The sequence below is a fragment of the Canis aureus genome, chromosome 5 (assembly GCF_053574225.1).
Source record: "Canis aureus isolate CA01 chromosome 5, VMU_Caureus_v.1.0, whole genome shotgun sequence".
Lineage (NCBI taxonomy): Eukaryota > Metazoa > Chordata > Mammalia > Carnivora > Canidae > Canis > Canis aureus.
Window position 1 is genome coordinate 81961593 of NC_135615.1, and position 16766 is coordinate 81978358.

General features: G+C 54.1%; 1 protein-coding gene across 1 annotated transcript in view; it reads left to right on the forward strand.

Annotated features, from left to right (window-relative positions):
* The window catches only part of PADI2 (peptidyl arginine deiminase 2), a 44242-nt gene that overhangs the window by 23968 nt on the left and 3508 nt on the right, over window positions 1-16766 (forward strand). The window contains exons 7-15 of the mRNA XM_077899434.1: window positions 3720-3898; window positions 5846-5949; window positions 6652-6763; window positions 7237-7344; window positions 10183-10334; window positions 12313-12457; window positions 13207-13300; window positions 15494-15579; window positions 16434-16562. Of these exons, the coding sequence (XP_077755560.1) occupies window positions 3720-3898; window positions 5846-5949; window positions 6652-6763; window positions 7237-7344; window positions 10183-10334; window positions 12313-12457; window positions 13207-13300; window positions 15494-15579; window positions 16434-16562 (1109 nt within the window). The remainder of the gene's footprint in view (window positions 1-3719; window positions 3899-5845; window positions 5950-6651; window positions 6764-7236; window positions 7345-10182; window positions 10335-12312; window positions 12458-13206; window positions 13301-15493; window positions 15580-16433; window positions 16563-16766) is intronic.

The window sequence follows — 16766 nt, forward strand, 5'->3', positions numbered from 1 at the left end:
CTCACTGCAGGGAGTGATTTAGCCCGGACAGCAGCGGACAGCTGCCACCCGAAGCCAGCCGTCCTGATCCACCCTGGGCCCTGGCAGTGACCTCACGCAGGTTGGAATGTCCCCAGAGTCAGGCCGGCTCTGCTGCCCCAGGGGGCCGGGGATGTTGATGTTTACCCTGTGCGGTCCAAGGTTGCCACAGAGGATGGGGGTGCTGCGGCGCAGGCCTGCTCCTCTCTGCCGTGGCGTGGAACAATGACACGCATTGTGTTCCTGGTAGTGACACCTGGATGTTATCTAGCGGGTTCTGTTCATTAATGGGAGTGGATTGCAGTCTGGCCCCGTAAGGACATCCCTGCCCCTCGCTTGCCATCGAGAGGGGCTCTGAGCAGACAAGCGCCTCGAGACCCCATTCCCCAGCCTGTCTCATCTGGGCTGCTGTCCTGTGGGGCAAGGGGGGCACAGTACTGGTGCAGCCATGACTCCACGACAGTTTTCCCACAATATGTGGAATCCTGGAAAGAACAGCGGGGGAGTAATCCCACTGTGGCACAGTTGCCCCCTCTTCCGTGCAAACATTTCCAGGTTTTGTCAAAGCCTGAGCACACCTATGGGTGAGCATGTGTCATGTTACACAAATGGTTTATGTCACCTGTGTCCCCCAAGGGCCAGGAGCTGGAGGCCGAGGGACCCCGAGAGGGAGCTCTGGAGCCTGGGAGGCTCAAGCCCTGCATCGGAGCAAGTCCACTTACCAGCCCACGCCTGGGGCTCAGCTGTGACATGACCTGGGGATGATGAGAGGCATGACTACCCCTGCTCAGGTTGGAGACCAAACGAGGAGCATGTGTCAGGCACTCCCCACGGCAGCCGGACCACAGAATGCCCTCTGTAGATGGCGCTTGTTGCTTTTGCTGGGATTATTATCATGATTATTAATTATAATCCTTGCAACAGACAGAAGTCCCCAGTGCTGTTAGGAAGGCACTGGGTTCCAGCCTCAGATTCTTTCCTTTGGTCCCAAAGTTGGGGCCTGACCCCTTCCTATAACAATACAGTGACCAACTTGTCCCAGTTTGCCCAGGAACTTTCCTAGTTTTAACACTGAAAATCGCCCATCCTGGGAAATCCCTGAGTCCCAGGCAAACCAGGACGGTTGGTCGCACCATCAAGGAGTCTCCTTGGGAGGTGGAACGGCTCCAAGGTGACCAGAAGGGTTATGCCAAACCACACCACGCGCTGGCTGGTGGGGCCAATGCCTGGGGCCAAGGAGAGGTCAGGGTGGCTGGCAGGCCCAGGCCCAGGCATGTGGGCCACTCAACAGAAGGGCACTGTTGGTTCCCGCAGGGAGAGGCGGCCTGCACCAAGCTGGGGGCGGGGGAAGGAGGCTCCCTGGGACAGTGGCGGGATTGTTCCCACCACGGAACCAATGCACCTGGTGCCGGCCCAAGACCAGAAAGAGACACATGTAAATCGCAGGCCACGAGACTGTAGAAAACCTACATGCAGATGAGCAAGATCGTGTCCCTCCCCCTGACACAGCTTCCAGGCCAGACCCCTTCCTTCCCCAGGCCCAGGCGGACCTCCCAGCTGCCCCGAGTCCTGGGGACACTTTGGAGCTTCCTGCAAAGACAAGTCAGCTTCTAGGCCTGAGCTCTCTCCCCGGAGCCTCAGCTCGGAGTGCAGCCTGAATGCCTGGAAGAGAATGCTTTGATTATGCGGATCCATCTGGATCTAGTCAGCGATTAGGATCTACCCAGGGCGCTACTGTCTCTGAGTGAGAAGTTCAGCTTCGGTGTCAGGCCGTGCTGAGCAACTTGGCACATCCAGGGTCCGAGTCTTTCTCATTTCTGGGGCCCACCCAAGGGAAGGGGAGGGGAGGTGTTATTTCTTTGCCTTCGCTCCTAGGCATCCAAACGCAAAGGCCGTGAGTTTGGCAGAAAGGGTCCCGCTAGCTCATTCACAGGCTCTCCTCCTACTGTCACCCTCGGGGCCCAGCTGCGGCACCGATGGGTACCCATGGTTACCGGCTTTCACTAAGCTCCGGATGCTGTGTCATTTTGTCTTGCAATGACCTGTGGCCTAGGTGTGATATTATCCTTATTTAACAAATGGTAAACTGAGGCTCAGGGAGGTTAAGTGAATTCCCTGAGTTTTTGCTGCTTGTAAAGTCAGAACGATATTTGAGCCCAGGTCTCTCTGACTCTGGAAGTCATAGCCGCTAAGGTAACCTGCCCTCAGCAAGACGTCTGCCCAGGGTCCAGTTGGGCACATTGTCTTACGTCCTATGAGCTCGGGCTTCGGAGGTTCCTCCATTTAATTTGCTAGTTTTGATCACACACCCTATTTGTACGAGGACTGTCCTGGTTATGTGTCCTAACCCGTGGGTGACAGGTCATGAACTGTCGCGGTCATTGTTGACAATAAGTACCAAGCTGAGCCTGACTCTGCCCTTCCAGCTCCACAGGGCATAAAGAAACTCCTTCTGGAACTGCATAGGGTCCTCCCTCCATGCCTCTGGCACTGCAAGTATCTCCCCTCCTCACCGCACCCCACCTCTGCTACCCCAAAGGGCATCTCAAAGTCGGCCTCCCTCTGCTCACATGCGCCCCACCCTGCCTCCCGCCCCCACCCTCCCCACCCCAGTAACCTGCCGGTTGCTCTCTCCAGCTCTGTTAGGACACTTCCCACATCCGCCTTATCTTACCACCGGCCGAGCACTGCTCTGGGCAGACAGAGAAACGGCATCTTCACATTTCTCTCCGCTGCCCGCCTCCCCCCAGAGGTCCTCGGCCTTGCTGGGAACAGAGTAATTCTGCTCTAGCCCAAAAATTCTCCTGTAGGGTGTGGCGTGGGAGCCACGGGTGCATCCAGTAGACGTTTATGAAACACGACCACATGCCGCATTGGCCCTGGGCCCAGCCGGGCCTGTCTCTGCCCCCCAGGTGACAGTCTCTCAGGGTCGACAGGTAAACAGTGAGATCACACCCACTCAGAAGGGCTGTGATGGGCAAGGACGAGGGCTGCAGAAGGCCCACACAGGTCCCTGGCTTGGTCTCCGGGGGATCTGGGTGTACTTCCCAGAAGGGACACAAATCAAGGCCCAGCAGAGGGAAGAGTACTGTAAAGAGCTGGGGGGTTCCAGTGGGGCAGAAGCCCTGGGGGCACCTGCCTCTCTTCCCAGGCAAGAGACGCCACAGCCAGAGACCACATGTGGGCCTCCACGCCAACGCGGCTTCTGGATTTTGGGGTACAGATGGGCACATTGGTGTTTTGTTTGTCAAAGGGGAGCAGGAGCTTGGGGTTCAGAATTGCACCTGAATCGGAGTCCCAGCTCGGCCGCGTGCTGGCCGTGCGACCTCAGCAAGCCATTTCTCCTTTCTGAGACTCGGTTTCCTCATCCGTAAAGCAGGGGCGTAATATCCTTCCTCCACACCACTAGCTGCTCTGTCATCACCTGCTGTCGTTTCACGTGGGCCACTCCTGGGATTCGGCTCGTTTTATAGATGAGGAAGCCAGGAGCTAGAGAGGGGGCCTGGTTTGGGGTCACGTGGGGAGCGTGGCCGTGCTGGGGCGATGACCGGGCCGTGGCCCTTCTGGTGGCACTTCCTGCTTGTGCGTTTCTCCCTGTGTCCAGAGGACCAGTTACTCTGCCGTCTTGCCCCCCCACCCCCCGCCCCAGTGACACCTCCCTGGCAGGGATAGGAGCCTGACCTTGGCCCTCCTCCCTCCAGACCCGTTTTTCGGCCAGCGTTACATCCACATCCTGGGCCGGCGGAAGCTCTACCACGTGGTCAAGTACACGGGCGGCTCCGCGGAGCTGCTGTTCTTCGTGGAAGGCCTGCGTTTTCCCGACGAGGGCTTCCCAGGCCTGGTCTCCATCCACGTCAGCCTGCTGGAGTACATGGCCGAGGTGAGGGCTCCAGGCGTCCACCGTGAAGGGCTGCCCCTGGGGACCTGGTGGGGTCCTTCCAGAGGGCCACTGTCAGCGGTCCTCACTATGCCCCACTCCCCCCAAAGCACCGGGTGGGGCCAAGCTTAGAGACCTCAATGCTCCCCAACGACCACCCACACATGTCAGCTGGGGTCCTCTGAGCTACACCCCAGGGATCCTCGTGCTTGCTTCACCTACTTCCCAGGGTTCCCTGTGGGTGATGTTTTCTGACATCCCCCACACCTGTCCCCTGGTCCTCCCCCTCCCTACAGTAGCGTGGACCTAGTTCTGAGGCACAGATCCCCAGGGGTTACTCCAGGGAGCAAACCGGGCCACACACATGAGGCTTATCGACTACTTATATGCCCTGCTTTTCCCTCCCCAGACGGACCCTTCACCCTCCCTGTGGGTCATACCACCTCTGACCACGGGCTGAACCCCAAATCCCAGCTGCAGGTCATGCCCCCACCCTATGGCCACACACCTCACTCACCGTTGTTCTTGGTTTTGGGAAACTGGACGAGAAGGAGAGCACCTGCCCCTCTCGAGGAGAGGCTCCCCTCACTTACAGTGTGTCCTACTGATGAGGACCTCTCATCCCAAAGACGCAGCCCCAGGCTCCAACCCCTGGCTGCCCTCCCAGACTCAAGGTCCCCTCCTCACTGTCACTTCCAGACTACTTTGGGGCAGGACACAGTGGGCTCTGTAGAAGGTGAGGCTGCATCTAGCTTAGATATTTATTTTAAGATTTTATTTATTTATTCACGAGAGACACAGAGAGAGAGGCACAGACACAGGCAGAGGGAGAAGCAGGCTCCACACAGGGAGCCCGACGTGGGACTCGATCCCAGGACCCCAGGATCACATCCTGAGCCGATGGCAGACACTCAACCGCTGAGCCACCTGGGTGTAACATGAGCCACCCAGGCGTCCCATAGCTTAGATTTATGACAACAGATTCTGGAGTCAGACTGCCTAGTTTCCAGCCCAGGAGACGTTGGGCAGGTGAATCTACTCCCTGTGCCTTCGCTTCCCATCTGTAAGACAAACAGCAGATGTTTCTGCTTCCTGGGGTGGTTGTGAGCATCCAAGCTTGTAAGAACTCATTCACAAAGCACCCTCAAGTCCCTCAGATGAGGAAAGGGAAAAAAGGCAGCCCTAACAGGACTGGACGGGGGAGGGCTTTTGCTCCCACCTGAGCTTGGAGCAGCTTGGCCATCAGGGCCTCAGACTGATCCCTCCGGCGGGCACCAGCAGAGACTCACGAGGCGGACCCAGGCAGGAAGGGCCAGCGAGGCCCATAGTCCCACCTGCCCCCATGGCCTCCGCCAAGGGCAGGTGCCCATTTCCTGTAGCTCTTCGAAGCCAACCATACAAAGGAACCCTGGAATCCACTCATGTTCCCCCAGGCTCCAGGCAAGCTTCCTGAACCTTTCTTTAAAGAACAATCTGGACATAGCAAAATTCCTCCAAACAACATTAAAATGCTCACCTGTAGAAAAGGACAAGGTGCCCAGAGCAGAAACAGAAGCAGGGGCAGGGCTGGCCCAGTTTCAGGAAGGGGCCTTTGATGGGGCAAGATCCGGTAGTGGTTCCCAGTATGGCTGCAGCAGCCTGACCCCCTGGGTTTAAATCCAGGCTCTCCCCTTGCTAACCACGTGACCTCGGACAGCTGCGAAACAGGTCTGTGACTAGAGGTCTGTGACTCAGTTTCCCCACCTGTGAAACAAGGGTTATAATAACAGCTCTGCCCTGTGGTTACTGTAAGGCAGAAGCAAAACGGCCCGTGTGGCACTCCCCCAGGGCCTGGCACACCGCCCGTGCTCAGCAAACGTAGCATTGTTATCAGTTTCACCCACCCTAGAAGGCAGGTACGAGAGGTACCCGGACAAGACTCTGTGATCCCCTCCCTTCTCCCATGCCCAGGAGATTCCTCTGACTCCCATCTTCACGGACACCGTGATATTCCGGATTGCTCCATGGATCATGACCCCCAACATCCTGCCTCCTGTGTCGGTGTTTGTGTGCTGGTAAGCAATGGGCCACAGCGCCGGGAGGCAGCGCAGCAGAGTCACTATAGCTGGGGCTTCAGGGGCAGACCGACCTGAGTTCAGATCCTGGCTCTGTCACTTATCATCTCTGTGACCTTGAGCAACTCACTTGACCTCTCTGTGCCTCTGTTTCTCTGAAATGCTGACGTCACAGAGTCACTGTGGGCATTAAATGAAGCAGGCAAAGTATTAATCCAAGGTCCTGGCACAGCTTGTGCTTCAAAAATAATAGCTATCATTCCTTTTCTCATTCTTGGCCCACACCATCTGGTTGGGAGCCTCCTATGCAGTAGATGTTCAGCTCATCTTATGCAACACTCTTTTTTGAGCACCTATAATGTGCTAGACAGCTGCAGCAAGATGAGAAGTGAGAGAGAGGAGTCCCGGCAGGTGGATGCTGGCCATGACAAGTGGGATCCTGAGGCCCTGGGGTAGACACAGCTCTTCTTCAGAAATCTGGACGGGGGGCGGGCAAGAGCCCCCCTTCTTGTTTTATGTGTTCGTGACCTTGGCAGACACCACACAGCAGCCTTTGCAAAGGTGACTGTGTGAACAGATGAGATGGCCTCGTCTTCCCAGCACAGCCCAGAGGTGCCAGCTGCTTGTTGCCACCTCAGTTAGACTGGCCCTGTCCCTCCTCACCCTTCCTCCTGGCCTCCCTCTCTTCCCTGAACCTCTCAGCATGAAGGACAATTACTTGTTCCTGAAAGAGGTGAAGAACCTGGTTGAGAAAACCAACTGTGAACTGAAGGTCTGCTTCCAGTACGTAAACCGAGGTGACCGCTGGATCCAGGTGAGGCACCATGGGCTGGGAGAGATGTGGCCCACGGCTCAGGCAAGAAGAGTTGGCCAGCAGCTCCATGTATGGGAATTCTGCTGTTGGCTCATACGCACACATGTGCACAGACACATAACTGTATAAGGTGATTCACTGCAGCGTTGCTTCTTGAAGTAGCAAAAGACTGTAAAACAACCTAAATATCTATCCACGAGGGACTGGGTACAGTGGAGTACTATACAACAGCTAAAAAGAAGCCAACCTATAAATACAGAATGCACTTCAAATTAAGGTGCTACTTGCAGGAAAATGAACATAAGGATGTTATTGATTATGTTTTAAGAAATGGGGTTGATATGAATGCAAATATGCTTAGAGTGTGCAGAGACTATATGAAGAAGGATATGCAAGGAACCATTGCCATTGCTTGGTAGTGAGGAGAACTATAGAGGCTGCCTCATCTGACGGCTCTCTTGGTGTCCCCACAGGATGAAGTTGAGTTTGGCTACATAGAGGCCCCCCACAAAGGCTTCCCTGTGGTACTGGACTCACCCCGAGATGGAAACCTGAAGGACTTCCCAGTGAAGCAGCTTCTGGTGAGATGCTGAGGGCCACCTCGGGGTGGGGCATGGGGGAAAAAATCCTGGGGGCTCTTAAAGAACAGAGAGTTACGGAGACCTTGGGCACCCCTTGACAAGTTAGTCTGTTGCCCACTGCTTCCATCTTCTCATCTGCAGAATGAATCAGTTGGGGTAGTGACCTCCATGGTCCTTTCCTTGAAGAGTTTTCTCATAGGAAAGTGTGACACTTCCCCAGGGCCTGGCACACCACAAGTGCTCAATAAATGTACCATTTGTTATCAGTTTCACACATTTTGGAAGGCAGGAGTAAAAAGCCACCCGGATGAGATTTTTTGATCCCCTGGATTAAAAAATTTACTCAGAGGAGAGTTTTCTTGTAGAAAATGGGAACTAGGGGGATCCTTGGGTGGCTCAGCAGTTCAGCGCCGGCCTTTGGCCCAGGGCACGATCCTGGAGTCCCAGATCGAGTCCCGCATTGGGCTCCCTGCATGGAGCCTGCTTCTCCTTCTGCCTGTGTCTCTGCCTCTCTCTCTTTCCCTATGTCTATCATGAATGAATGAATGAATGAATGAATGAATGAATAAATAAAATCTAAAATAAATAAAATGGGAACTATAGGAAAGAGGTGGAGTGGGGGTCCGTCCCCAGCCCCATCCCCAACTTGCATAAAAATGAGTTTCTTTCTTTTTTTAATATTTTATTTATTTATTTGACAGAGAGAGTGTGTGCACATGGGTGTGCACGGCCAATGGGGAGGGGGAGGGGGAGAAGTAGGCTCCCCACTGAGCAGAGAGCCAGATGCAGGGCTCAATCTCAGGATCCCGAGATCATGACCTGCGCCAAAGGCAGACCCCCAACCAACTGAGCCATCCAGGTAACCCAAGAAAAATAAGTTTCAAAGAGGAAAATTATACTTAAATGTCAAAAATCATGGTTCTAACCTCAAAGCTCATTGAAGGTATGGTTTTCAGTTTGTGTGGGGTTTTTTTTTTAAGCAATCTGACCTCCTGGTTCTAGAAGCCATTACCACTCCCACTTATGCCCTTAACCACTGGTTGAGTAAGGACAAAACCAAAATCTCACCTTCCCCCTCGAACAGGCAGGGCGGTTTGGATAGAGCACGAGGTGGAGACTGGGACAGATCAAGAGTTTTTCCCGAGGTCGCAGGCAGGGCAGCCTCTGCTTGAGTCCAGAGACATTCATGGTTCACATGTACATCTTGGGAACCTTCCCTAACCTAGTGCCCTCACCACAGGAAGATGGTGGTAGAGCCTGGCCTTGTATCTCCTTCCACCCCTTGACCGTGGACAAGCAGCTTAACCTCTACAAGCCTCAGTTTGCTGGGAGGCCTTGGTAACCGCTACTGGAGGCCAGTTTGACTCTACCCCTCTTCCCATGTCACCACGTGCCTTCGGTGCTCCAAGCTGGCCTGGCTCCAAGGTCCCAGGCTGCACCATTCCTGGTGACCCGGGCCAAGCCCGGCTTTGTGCCACGTGCTTGCCCGCCTGCGTGATACCCTAAAGCCCAGCTGCCCAGCTTCCAGCAAGTCACACCTTGTCATCTGGGGCTCCCAAGCAAAAAAGCCCTAAGCTGCAGCTGTCCACGTCACTGGGCACAGCTGTCCCTTGAGCCTCTCAGCTGGGCCAGGATAAGCTACATCTTCCTACCCCATGCAATTTTTTTACAAGAACTTTTATCAGGCAAGCTTAGTTCCAGCCCCAATGCAAGTTCCCAAGTGAGGCCCCTACTTTTTCACTGAAAAATCCTGAAAGGAACCTTAAAATTCAAGAGTCACTGGGGTTACGTTGTGTGCCAGCTCTAATTTTTTGGAGCTCTATTCTAAGCAGGATTCGGAGGCTCCCTGTGGGCTCAGGGAACAGATACAGTTGGCTGGGAATGGGCCGGATGGTGTGTATGTTGCAAATCTGTCATTCCTCATGTATCGGTCAGCTTTTACTAGGTAAGCCTGCAGTAACAAACAATTCCCAAATCTTCGTGGCTGACGAAGACAAAGGTCCATTTCTCACTTGTGATTCTGTGTTGACTGTGGGCTGGTTGTCCGCGGCCCGGCCTCCTTGTGCCTTCCCCATTCTAGAGCCCCGGCTGCAGGAGCAGCCCCAGCCTGAGAAATGCCATTCTCCTAGCACGAGGAGAAGAGAAAGATTTGGCAGACATACACAGCGGAGCTGATGGCTTCTGCTCCGAACTGGCACATGTCATTTCCGCTCATATTTCACTGGCCAAAGCAAGTCACATGACTGGGTCCAACACTGGGTGGGGAATTCCCTTCCTTCTGCTGGGAGATACCACATACTAACAATGGCTCAGGATACAAAATCCTCTTACTGGGAAGAGGGTAGCAAGTCTCTGGGAATGATGGTACCATCTACCACCCTCCCTCTAGTACCTAAACCAATACCTCTTTTACAGATGGGGAAACTGAGGGTCAGATAAAGAAAGAGATGAGCAGGGATGTCAACAGCACAAAAAGCAAACCACCCCTGAAGTCACCACTATGTGTCTGTGATGTCTCTGTGTCTAGAAACAGGCACATGCAGAGACCCCGTGCACACATACACACACACACACACACACACACACACACACACTAATACACACTTATATACCTCCATGCATGCCCACACTGGCCAGCATACCCACAAACTCAGCCTCCCCATACCTTGCCCCTGTTCTTCAGTGGGAATAAGAAGACTGTGGGTGACCCCCTAGAAACCAAATGCCCACAGTGCCAGACCCAAGGTGGTGTAAGAGTACTCATCAGAGGGTGACTGAGCTGGGGCTGAGGACCTCTGGCTACAGAAGGCTAATGATGGGTGTGTGCCCCCTGCCCAGGGCCCAGATTTTGGCTACGTGACCCGGGAGCCCCTCTTCGAGCCTGTCACCAGCCTTGATTCCTTTGGGAACCTGGAGGTCAGTCCACCAGTGACTGTGAACGGCAAGACCTACCCCCTGGGCCGGATCCTCATCGGAAGCAGCTTTCCTCTGTAAGAGGAGCCAGGGTTGGGACGGCGGGAGCAGGTGGGGCCGGGGAGTTACTCTTTCTCTTTAGGAGTGGCCTGGGGGGCTCACACATGGAGGGGTTGGCTGGGAGAATCTAAAAAGATACAGACGCTCTTAAAAATAAAACCAAGTTAGCCTTTATATCTTAGTAGGACTTAGGATCTAATATAAAACTAAATAAATAGTTTTTCCCCAAATGGGAGGTTGTATAATGAGATTATAAACCAGGTAGGGAAGGAGCGAAAGAGTCCATAGGAGGTAACCGAAAGAGGCTGAGTAGGAGAGTACTAATAAGTCCTTGGGGGTGCCCATATACAAAAGAGGGTGGAGAAGACATGGCCCTTCCCAAAGTGTGAGTCCCTAGCTCCCTGACCTGTCCACAACACTGTCACTCCCTCCCCAGGGGACCCACTTCCCAATGAAAAGGCAGATTCTTCCTTGATCAAGACAGTCACTGGGAAGAGTGAGAACTGTGGGTCCTCATTTCACAAAAGGGCTACCAGGAACCTGCATATATGGGATCAGCCAGGATTTGGGCACCAAGTCCCTCCAAGCCACATGGGATGCTCTACCTTCTGGAAGAGGCAGTGCCTGTGTGTCCACCTCCCCTCTTCCCTCCACTCAGTAGTCATTCATCCATTCAGCAAATATTTCCCATGGACCAACCTGGTGCCATCCATGGTGCTCTAAACATGAAGCCCAGCCCCTGTCTCCAAGGAGACAGTGGAGATCACAGACATGAAACAGCAGAGGTGCAAGGGAGGACCATATACAGTGACAGAAAAAATCATAGGGAGCCAGGGGAACCCAAAGAGGAGTCTCTAACCCCCTTGGGGAATCTAGGGGGGGCTCCTTAGAGACAAATATTAATTGAGGGCCTTCTCTGCCAGGCACTGTGCTAGGCTCTAGGGGTACATCAGTATCCCTGCATGGAGCCTGCTTCTCCCTCTGCCTATGTCTCTGCCTCTCTATCTCACTGTGTGCCTATCATAAATAAATAAAATAAAAAATAAAAATAAATAAAAATAAATTTAAAAAGGCAGTGACTTGGGAATCAAGGCTTGAATGAGAAGGGAGCAGCCATGGGAAGATCAGAGGGAAAGAGCATTTCAAATAGAAGGATCAGGAGGGGAAAGGCTTGAGGGGGCAGCAAGCTTAGGAAGTAGAACAAGGAGAAAGGAAGGAGAGGAGGTGACAGATCCAGGCAGAGGCCAAATCAGAGAGGAATTTCTTCCTCTGGCAAGGTACTGTGAGGGCCTTTTTTTTTTTTTTTTTTAAGATTTGTTTATTTATTCAGAAAGAGAGAGAGAGAGAGGCAGAGGGGGAGAAGCAGGCTCCATGCAGGGAGCCCGACGTAGGACTCGATCCCGGGCCTCCAGGATCACACCCCGGGCTGCAGGCGGCGCTAAACTGCTGAGCCGCTGGGGCTGCCCCTGTGAGGGCCTTGAGTGATAGTTTAAGGGTCCCGGGGAGATCAAAGACCTCAGAGTCACAAATCAGGTAGAAGGGCTTCCTGGAGGAGGTGTCACTTGAACTGATTAAAGATTGAAGTTAAGTAGAAGATAATGTAACAAAGAGGCACATGGCCTGGGGTAGATTTTGGAACCATGCCTGTGCCCTAGCCCCCTCCAGCAGCCCCTGCAGGACCCCTGAGCCCAGAAGCTGGCCTCTTTATGCCCCCTGACACCCTCGGGAGCTGAAAGGGGTGAAGGCTGGGCTCCATGTCCCTCATACAGGACACGGCGACAGCTAAGGCCCCTTTCTTTCTCCTTGGGCACAACTGCCTCCCTGGCAGCACCAGGGTCTCTCAGCCCCGTGGCTCAGGCTCCTCCCCGAGCCTTTTGCTGACACCACCCTGGATCCAGGCTGGGTTCCAGGGGCTGCACTCCTGCAGGCCCTCTGGCGAGGCAGGCGCAGCGCAACACCATCTGAAGAGCTGCCCCCTCCCCACCCCTGCCCCAGGTCCGGCGGTCGGAGGATGACCAAGGTGGTGCGGGACTTCCTGCAAGCCCAGCAGGTGCAGGCGCCCGTGGAGCTCTACTCGGACTGGCTGACCGTGGGCCACGTGGACGAGTTCATGACCTTCGTCCCCATCCCGGGCACAAAGGTGAGCTGGCCCCTGAGGCTGGAGTGACTGGGATGACGGGGAACCCACACGCTACCAGCTCTTGTCAGCAGAGGGCAGGACCTAGAGGTGGTGGCTGCATCGCGGAAGAAGGAAGTAGGCTCAAGCTGGTTCGCTTGTTGTCGCTGCGGCTGGTAAATTTTTAACCCAGGGTAGCAAAATATTAGCATTTCACCGTGTAATCAATATAAAAATTATTAATGAGCGATGCTGCATTCTTTTATTCATGCCAAGTCTTCAAACTCTGGTGCGTATTTTACTCCTCACAGCACATCTCAGTTCCAATTAGCCACAACTCACGAGTCCAAGAGCCACAGGGCTCTGGCTACTGTATTGGCCGCAAGGCTCTAGGGAGCCATGGGGTATGGGCCGGGGCCTGTTTCACTTTCTGAAGGGCAAGGGATGGCTGCAAGTTCCAGCCTGGAAAAGTTTTGCAAATGGCCTGTCCTCTTGGCCACGTGCAGAAGCTCTTCCACCCTGAAGAAGAAGCCATCGTAGACTCTGAGCTTTGACTCCATGGCGTTGCTGAGGTGGAGGAGTTTCTAGAGCAGGAAGGGTGAAAGACGCTGCTCTGACACAGAGAAAACCCTGCCAGGCAGGCCGCCCTTGCCACTCGGCACGAGGAGGCCCGAGACCATGGGTATCCGGGGCTCTGAGCCCCCTGGGACTCCCTCGTGCTACTTGGCCACGTCCCCTCGGCTGACACTGTCCCTCTGGACGTCCTCTCGCAGAAATTCCGGATGCTCATGGCCAGTACCTCGGCCTGCTACAAGCTCTTCCGAGAGAAGCAGAGGGAGGGCCACGGGGAAGCCATCATGTTCAAAGGTGAGTGCCCAGGGGACCTTGGCAGGGAGTGGGGAGCGGAGCGCCCAGGGAGACGTGCAGGAGGACAGGGCAGGTGAGCACGTTGCCCCTGAGCATCCAGCTCCGCTTCCCTGGGCGGCTGGGCTGCTCCGGCCTGTGAGGTCAGCACAGTCGTAAGCAGCCCTGGCCTCTGTGGTCAGCCGGACCGTGAGCTGCCCCCTGCTCCTTATCAGCAGCAGCCCCAGACGCTTCTTCAGGACCTAGTGTACACTTTAAATGGCACCAGGATCACACCCAACCTCTCAAAAGAGAGTTAAGTGACATGTGATCTGTATTCAAGAAGCTTAAAAAGGAGACAGAGGGGGCACCCAGGTGGCTCAGTGGTGAGCGTCTGCCTTTGGCTTGGGTCATGATCCTGGAGTCCTGGGGTCGAGTCCCACATTGGGCTCCCTGCGGGGAGCCTGCTTCTCCCTCTGCCTGCGTCTCTGCCTCTCTCTGTGTCTCTCATGAATAAATAAATAAAATCTTAATAAATAAATAAATAAATAAATAAATAAATAAATAAATAAATAAAAAGTGACAGAGAAAAATATACACAACGCAGTTTAGGGGCAGGAAGAAAAGTGGGAAAAGATAGACATGATTTACAGTCAGACCTCATCACTGTCAGTCCCAGAGTGAGAAATTATCTGCTTAATTGGGACATTCACTTAATTGGGACAGAGGTAGACGGGGATTAGGTGTGCTCTTAAATTAATCATGGAAAGAGGGAAAGCTGATCGAGTGGCGACGGTGAGCCAGGTTAGAGAGGCCGTGACGGTTTCTTCTGTGTTTTTCTTAAATTACTCTGTGTCGCTTTTCAGGATGGTGTCTCCAAACTCCCTACTCCCAAAAGTCGGGTTACTGAAGCTAGTTGATACTTATACATACATCACTGCCCTCCACACCCCAAGGCAGCGTTCCTGACGGACTGGTGTCCAGAACAGACAGGGCCAAGAGACAGGGCCCTGTGTCCTTTTTTGATTCCCTGCCTTCGGGAAATTTTTTACTTGGATTGGCGGGTACAGGTCTGGATTTTCCAGAGCCTTCTTTCTATATTAAACATACCCTAAAGTTACCCATAGAATAAAGAAACCGTTATCTTTGTACAAAGGAGTCCAAGTGGTGGTGGGGAGATGGTGCAGATACACGGTGCGACAGCCCCGATCTCTTTGGCACTGACAAGCTGCAAGACTGGGGAGTGCAAGGGACTAGCAGCCTCTTCCTAGATTAGGCAAAAAGAAGGAGAAGGAAAATAAGAAGGAGTAAGGGGAGGAGGAAGAAGAAGAATTATTATTAAAGCTCAGGCTCTGGAATCAGACTGCCCGGTCTGCATGCAGCGTCTGCCACTAGCCCTTGGACAAGTCATTTAACTTCACTGTGCCTCTGTTTTCCCATTTTTAAAAATTTTTTATTTATTTATTCATGAGAGACACAGAGAGAGAGAGAGGTAGAGACACAGGCAGAGGGAGAAGCAGGCTCCATGCAGGGAGCCCGATGTGGGACTGGATCCTGGGACTCCAGGATCAAGCCCTGGGCCGAAGGGAGATGCTCAACCGCTGAGCCACCCACGCATCCCTGTTTCCCCATCTTTAATGCTAGCAGCCACCTCATAAAAATGTAGGAAAGATTCCTGGGTTAATCCACATAAAACATCTAGAACAGTGTCTGTCACATAGTAGGTGCTCGATGAGTTTAGGTATTACTAACCAGATCAAAAGCCATGTGTGGAGTAGGAGACAGGTGCAGGCACAGACCAGGGCAGGGGCAGAGTGTGCGGCAGGTCTGGAAAACAGGAAGGTTGACCTCTGGGCATCCTGCTTTTGCCACACTCACCCTGGTCAGCTGCTTGTCCTTAGAAGCAGGCTCCAGGTGGGAGACGCAGGTACCTACTGGTGCCACCCCACCCTGTGGCCAGAGAGAGAGCAAGGCACCACCACCTCTTCCCTGGCCCAGGCAACACGGCCCACTCTGGAGAAAGCAGTGTCTGCTGCTCTGCCCTGGCAGAGGGGGCCTGCTTTCCCCGGGGGGGCTGCCATCCTGTGCCCCAGCCTGTCCCAGCCCCATCTCCCTCCTCCCAGCAGTTAGCCCAAAAGCTGGGCGGCTGACAGAGGGGAGCACCCAGGATGGGTTCCCCAGGGCTAGACTGTCCCCTGTGACCTCTGACCTCCACAGGCTTGGGCGGGATGAGCAGCAAGCGGATCACCATCAATAAGATTCTGTCCAATGAGAGCCTCGTGCAAGAGAACCAGTACTTCCAGGTGAGGGCGGAGCAGGGGGCCCTGGGAGGGATGGAGGTTTCGTACCCTGTGACCCCTTTCACATCCTCAGGGCTTCCACAGGGAGTGACCAGGGGTTCAGGGCCTCCAGGAGCATTCAGTCCAGCCTCCCTGCATTGCTCCTATGCTAAAACCAAAGGCTAGATGGAGGGACAAAGACAGAAAGGGCAGGTCAGCAGAGGCCAGGAGCAGACAGGAGACCAGGGAAGGAAAGGTATCAGCAGTGCTATAAAAAAAAAAAAAAAAAAAAAAAAAAAAACACACATTAGGCTCTGTAAGGCCAGAGCTCTTGACATTTGGGGTAGAGACACCCCTTCAACAAATGATGCAGGGGCGCCTGGGTGGCTCAGTCAGGTAAGCCGACTCTTGATTTTAGCTCAAGTCTTGATTTCAGGGTTGTGAGGTTGAGCCCCACATTGGGTTCCACATCCAGCATGGAGCCTACTTTAAAAATAAATAAAAATAAAATAAAAAATATGCAAGCTACGGACCTGCCCTCTAGAAAAATGTGTCAATATACGCCCTGGATTTTTATTTGTTTTAGGGGATCAGAGCTCCCTGAAGCAAATTTGCCATGGGTGGATCCCACCTCCTGAGTCCCTGTCTCATTTCTGCCTAAAAGCGTGATTTCTATGATCTTCTTCTGTCTCGCTCTATTGCTACTGTCACCGGGCCGTGGTGGGAGGGGCACTGGAGAGGTGGCAGGGGGCTGGGTGAGCCTGGAAGTCTCCCTGGAGTGCAGGGGCCCAGGGTCTGCTGCTTAGACAGGAGCAGGGTAGACGAAGTGGCAGGAGTGTCCTCCCTCACTGGCCTGCCCTACCCTCCTCGTCACCCAGCGTTGCCTGGACTGGAACCGTGACATCCTCAAGAAGGAGTTGGGGCTCACGGAGCAGGACATCATCGATCTCCCCGCTCTGTTCAAAATGGATGAGCACCGCCAGGCCAGGGCCTTCTTCCCAAACATGGTGAGGCACTCCGGGCCCCCAGTTCGTCTAGGCCCATTAGGGCAGCCAGACCCGGGAGGGACCCCTGGGTGGCAGAGGCCGTTGGGTCGGGAGATCCAGGTCCCCATCCCGGCTGAGCGGCTCTGCGGCCTCGCCCACCCAGCCCAGGCCCTTGCCCTCTCTGGGCTGCATTCCCTCCAGGGGTGACAGGCTCATCCTAGCCCC